General features: G+C 40.1%; 1 protein-coding gene across 1 annotated transcript; it reads left to right on the forward strand.

Annotated features, from left to right (window-relative positions):
• Positions 1-1895: 1895 nt before the first annotated feature.
• Positions 1896-3598, forward strand: LOC137543554 (probable G-protein coupled receptor 25). The gene has a single exon (XM_068264689.1). The coding sequence runs from the start codon at positions 1917-1919 to the stop codon at positions 2994-2996; it is 1080 nt and encodes a 359-aa protein (XP_068120790.1). The 5' UTR covers positions 1896-1916; the 3' UTR covers positions 2997-3598.
• The last annotated feature ends 3016 nt before the right edge of the window (positions 3599-6614 follow it).

Raw genomic sequence — 6614 nt, forward strand, 5'->3', positions numbered from 1 at the left:
TATTATTATTATTCAGTGGTGGTCGTAATGGCCAAAAAACTTCAATTCGCAAATTTCGCTAAGTTTTTCGCATCCAAAACCTTTGCATTAAACTTTGCGTGATATTTTACTAAATTACGGGAATAGCGTAATTATGGCTACAGTACTACACGTGTAAAATAAATTGCGTAATGTAATTAGGCGTTACTTATGCGTGAAAATCCACGTTAAATTTGCCAATGAGCATGCCCATACTATACATTAACCATTTTACCCCCAGCCGTACGGATATCTCTGTCCCTTTTTCCATCCTTTCACCCCCAGGGACGGAGATATCCGCACCTCCCGCGCTACCGCCGCTGTCCACGCTCCCGCTCGCTCGTGCACGCGCTTCTGCCGCTCGTGCACCACGCCGCCCGCACGGAGATCAATGAATGGGAAAAAACGTTCCCGTTCGTTGATCTAAGCCCCCGCAATGATCGGCTGCTTCTATGAGAAGCAGTGCGATCATTGTGATTTTCCCAGCCTCATTGTGCTTCCTGCAAGCGTACTTCCGGACGCTTGCAGGTCGCATGAACAAAAAAATCACTGTGGCCAAATAGTAAAACTACACCCTAAAGCATTTTTCATATACACATACATTAATTTTACACAATAAATTAACTCATTACCTCCCACACTCCCCAATTATTTTTTTTTGTAATTAACCTTTATTTCCAAATAAAATATTGGAGCCAAACATTGTGATAGGGACATAATTTAAATGGTTTTATAACTGGGACAAATGGGCAAATAAATTTCATGGGTTTTAATTACAGTAGCATGCATTATTTAAAAACTATAATGGCCGAAAACTGAAACAATGATTTTTTTCCCACATTTTTTTCTATTTTCCCATTAAAACACATTTAGAATAAAATAATTCTTGGCATAATGTCCCACCTAAAGAAAGCCTAATTGGTGGCGAAAAAAAAAACAAGATATAGTTCGTTTCATTGCGATAAGTAATAATAAAGTTATAGATGAATGAATGGAAGGAGAGCTGAAAGGTAAAAATTGCTCTGGTGTTTCAGGGGCAAAACCCCTCAGTTGTGAAGTGGTTAATGCGTATAATCATGCTTATATAAACATATACGGTAAACATACGCATTAAACTGCGCATGCGCGTCTATACAATAACATGTCCGCATGCGGAAATTTGTATGCGTACATCAATCATCATACGCGTCAAAAGATACTAAATGGCTAATTTCGTAATGACCCGTAATTTCACGAAATTACGAAGTTACGCAAAGTTTGATACATAATTATGGTTCACACGTAATTTATTACGCATTCTCCCGTAAATTTCACATTACGATTACGATGTAAAGCGGCAAATTTCAATGCGAAATTTCGCACATGCGGAATTTCACAGCACCACTGTTCTTATTAATCACAGTATAGTTCATGCACTTACATAGCCATGCCATTTCAGAAAGGAAATTATTTTTTCATTATAAGCTGTAATATATTATTTGGACAATCCAGTATTTTACAAATATTTTTGCAACATCCATGTTAAACAAAAAAAATCATCGTTTGGTCCCCTTATCTTGTTTTTGGGTTAGCCAGTAATCTATATTATTTAACCTAATTTTACGTTTCCTCTTAACCTGATGGTGTCTATTCAGTCAACATGTTTTGCTGACTTGAAAATGTGAGATAAAGAAGATACCAGGATTTTTTTTTACTTATTTTTGCCTATTGATCTACCTTTACTGCCCATTATTTGCATTGGTTCAGCTACGTGCCCTCCCTTGGTAAAGACAATGGGTGTGTATAACCACAGGAAGGCATAGCAGAAATGAGTGACAGCTGAAGGCATATATTAACATACCCTAGATATTGACTGTAGCACTCGAAGTACCAGCTTTGATGTTCCTCTTCATGTCACTATGGCCACAGAGTCTTCTTGGATAGATCGCTATGATTACTTTGATTTTGGCAGTGGTTATGACAATGGAACAGAAGAGGACTGCCTACTTCAAGCGTTACCCCATGCTCGTTGGATTCTTCCTACACTTTACTCCATCTTCTTCATCCTTGGACTTTTGGGCAACATGGTAGTGATTGCAGTGGTGTCCATGCGGAGCTCACGACGAGCAGATACTTTTATTCTGAACCTTGCGACCTCTGATCTGATCTTTATTCTGACGCTGCCGCTCTGGGCATCCTCCCTGGCACAAGAAGGATACTGGTCCTTTGGGATATTCCTTTGTCGACTTAGCAGTTTTGCCACTGCGGTTACTCGATGTTCTAGCTCACTTCTCATGGCCATCATGAGCGTTGACCGCTATCTTGCGGTGATAAAGGGAACCAAAGTGCACCCACTGCGGACTCGATCCTGCTCTATCTTGGCTTGCGGTGTGATTTGGTTTGTGTCACTTCTCATCGGTTGCCCGTCCCTGATCACTCGAAACCTCAGCGTCCCTGGTTCAGCTTGCGAGGACTCTGATCTTTTCCCATTCATTTCAGGCTTTAAGATTGCAGTAATCTTCCTGACGTTTGCCTTTCCGTTTGCAGTAGTTGTGTTTTGTTACTGCCGGATGGCCAAGTATTTGTGGAACTATTTTGCCAGCCAAGAAGGCACACTGAAGAGCACTGGCAAGCCCCGGCGTGGGCATAGCTGGCTACGCATTGTGACTTGCATTGTTGGCGTTTACTGCTTCTCCTGGCTTCCTTTTAACACCCTTAATACACTTAAAGCAATGGAACAGTTTGGGGTTAACATGTCTTGTTCCTCAAAGGTAGCAATAAACCAAGCGCTGAGTGCTGCTTCTGCCCTTGCCTTTGCCAACAGCTGCACCAACCCTCTCATCTATGGTCTCCTGGACACTGGCTTCAAGCGCCGAGCACAGCTAGCCATGCCAAGACTGTTCCTTACATGCCGTACCTTATTGCCCATCCCCGGTTGGACAATTGCAACCACAAGTGGCAGCATGGAGAGCACCAGCACCTACACAGGCAACAGGTGAAGACATCAACAAAAAGTCAAAGAAAAAGACTCAAGGCACTCAAAAAGGAATACTTTAGCTCCATTTCAGACTACAAAACTTGTCTGTTTAATCCTTTCAAATCAGCTTAGTGGCCCATAGGCAGTTAACTTTTTCTCCTTGATATTTTTACACCTTGTCAATAAAATGCCTTTTAAGCCACAGGAAGCAAGAAAGTCCACTGAATAATTTTGACAGTACTTCTTCACCTACTTTTGTTTTTGTTTTTTTTCAATTGCAGAGTTCTTAATAATTATTTACGTTACGTTAAGTGTAGCACTGCAGTACGTTTCTATTTTTATTTTTTTTAGGGTGGTTTCCCTTAATTTGCTGCGTAATAAGAACTTACATGTCTAGACAAACTCTGCTGCCGTCTTGTGAAAAGGAATGCCATCCATTTGGTAAAAGCCAATGGCCTCAATTCACTAAGATCATGCTGGAGATAATAAGGCAAGAGAAAACTTACCTCCACACAGTAAGAGAGTTATCTTATCTCTTCATTCCTTACGTTACCTCCTCTGTAGTTAAGTTACCTCCTCTGTAGTTAAGTTACCTCCTCTGTAGTTATTTTCACATGCAGTTAATGAACAACCTGTCTTTAACTCTGGAGTTATTTTAAGGATTAAAGAGTTAACTTAAAGACAGAAGAGTTAACTTTAGGTTTGCCTGAGGTAAAATGTTTCCTGAATACTACATGCCTTATCACCATGGTAACAACTCTAGAAGAGTTATTAAAGACAGAAGATAAGCTTAGTGAAATGAGGCCATTGTATTTTACTGTCCAAAACAACGTGCAAAACGTGCGGGATTCCTTTTAGTAAATCACCCTTTATAGTTTAATATTTTGCAAAACCGCTTTTCAAAAACTGGCAACTTTATGTTTTGTTCTGTTTACCCTTCCAAAGGAAAAATGCCCCAAAGGAATTAATGTGGGAGTAACTAGACAAACTCTGCGTAAACGTATGAACGCACACAGGGATGGGTATGTAATCTCCCAGTCCCTATACCCTTTCATTCCCATGGACACAGCTTCAATGATCTTTGAGTTACTGCCCTGGAGGGCGGCTTTAAAGCACAGAAAGAAAGACTAATAGCAGAGACAAAATGTAAACGTTGGTTCAAATCTGTACATAAAGTATTGAACAAGAATACCAATTTCTTAAATGTTGATATTTAATGTCATAATTCTTTTTCAGCCCAGACAAACTGCATCCTTTCTGCTTGCAGCTAAATCTTGAACTCAGAATTTGCAATGTCTGTGTGCCAGAGTCTCACTTATGTGAGGATTGATTAAACAAAGGGTCTTATCTATTGGTCATAAATCAGCTTACACACTCTCAAGCTCTATTTGGATATTTTGTTTCAATTAAGTTAACATGAGGACCTGTATTTATGTTCCAAACAAAATCTATGTATTCTCTTCTGATGTTGCATGTATATAGCTGTGTGCTTTAACAACTTGTCAGCATACAGGATTCAAGTCTGATGAAGGCGAAATACGCAAAAGCTTACTCTTATTCTTTCAAGTTAGCCAATGAATGGTATCATCCTGATTCAAAACGTCTTGCTTTTACTGATGGCTAACACGGTACAACACTCCACTGTTAGTCTTCCAGCAATCTTGACTTTGAAAGTGACGATGTTGCTAGCCTTATTAATGATTTGTGTGACCTATATTTTTACATTATTTTCACAAGCTCTGAAAGTAATCATGTAGCTGAACATATAACATTTAGTTGCTATGGGAAAATGTAAACATAACCTATTTCCCTTATCTATTGAGCATTGCATAACTCCCTGTAGACAGATATCGACTTGACAATCTCACAACAGCTGCTATCGAAGATATAAGATGCCACCATAGGTAATCCCCCCTCCCCCCCCCTCAAAAAAAATATTTATTTTCATCATTTTTCTCTCTCTTTAAAAGTGCATACACACATCCAATATTGATTGCTCAATTTGACCACTTGCATGTACTAGGAGGGCCACCAGGTTTTGAATACTATGAACAGATTGTGCAGCTAAGATCTCCTACTATATGGAAGTGATGAAATTGGCTAATCAAGATTAAATGTGTGTATGCACATTATAGCAGAGCCACAAGGGGGCAGGCTTGGGCTTGAAAAGACACCAGAGAAGACAGACTCAGCTATAATCTTTCCATAGCAAAGCTAGACTGAATGCTCAGTCGGGGATTCTTATCAGAGGTGATAACAGTCAGATTAAACAGAGAACAATGAAACAAAGAGCAGATTAGGTGTTTACTGTCATGTTCCCACTGATTTATAAGGTAAAATACATGAGGGTGCTTCATCTCTGGTTCTCTTTAAGGCAAAGGATCATATGCAATTTCGTTTTCTCCTATGGTTTTTCCTAGGAGCCAATTTTCCATCTTCTGTTTAAAATAACTTATTAGCACTCTGCAATCGAAAAAGTACTAAAAAGTAGGTGAAAGGGTTCTATCAATATTATTCTGAGTATTATTCTTGCTTGCTGGTGGCTTAAATGGCATTTTATTGTTAAAGTGTAAAAATATCACCTAGGAGAAAATGTAAATTGCATATGGCCCAAATTGTACCTATTTGTGGCACCTCTTTCTGGAGACAAGTTTCATGCCCCCAAGTTTTTCAAATATTTATTATTTTTGAAAAAAAATAAAATAGGAGTTGCCAAACTTTTCTACTCATAGACCTACATTTAGAATTAGGCATTAAGAATTGTAATTTTACTTCTTAGTAATGTCAAGCTGCTACCTAAAAACTTTCACAGAAATAAATAAACTTTACATTACCTTTTATTCAAATGGTGTCCTTGCTGAGTTTTTACGTCATTAAATGGGCATCGGTTAAAGTGTTTTTAATGGGCAAACAAAAGTGCAAGGGATATGGAGGCCAGAGCCGGGACAAGGTCCTCCAGCACCCGAGGCTGAGACCCCAAAGTGCGCCCCTCCATCCTTCCCACCCCAGCAGTCACACACTGATTGCTATTAGACTAAGAGGGGCCCCAGGGCCCCCAACACCATAATCTCTAGTTTCTGGCTGCAGTCACTACCATGTATCCCACTTTCTTATTTCTCTCTGCTTCTAACACAATAGGGGAATGATAGCTGAGTGAGCTGTGCGCCCCCTCCTACAGTGCGCCCTGAGGCTGAAGCCTCTCTCGCCTCTGCCTCGGCTTGGCCCTGATGGAGGCTGCCATGTTTACTTCCTTTTTAACAATGCAAGTTGCCTGGCTGTTCTGCTGATCCTCTGCCTCCAATACTTTTAGCCACAGACAAGTATGCAGCAGATCAGGTGTTTGCATTTGCCACATGCTTGCTTCAGATGAGTGATTCAGACACTACTGATGCATGAAAGATCAGGAGAACAGCCAGGCAACTGGTATTGTTTAAAAGGAAATAAATATGTCAGCCTCCATATCACTCTCACTTCAGGTGTCCTTTAAGTGAAACTTTTGTTGAAAAATAAGCAATTGTTATTTCCATTTACCTACGTTGTTTCAGAGCACATGAACTGCCAGTTACGCCTGCCAGATTCTAATACTTGGTATACACCAGTGGTCCTCAAACTAAGGCCCGTGGGCCGAATGTGGCCCCCT

Source organism: Hyperolius riggenbachi, chromosome 2 (assembly GCF_040937935.1).
Source record: "Hyperolius riggenbachi isolate aHypRig1 chromosome 2, aHypRig1.pri, whole genome shotgun sequence".
Taxonomy (NCBI): Eukaryota; Metazoa; Chordata; class Amphibia; order Anura; family Hyperoliidae; genus Hyperolius; species Hyperolius riggenbachi.

What these genes read in the sequence shown, in the direction of transcription:
- LOC137543554 (XM_068264689.1), top strand. Translation starts at nt 1,917, where the DNA reads ATGGCCACAGAGTCTTCTTGGATAGATCGCTATGATTACTTTGATTTT.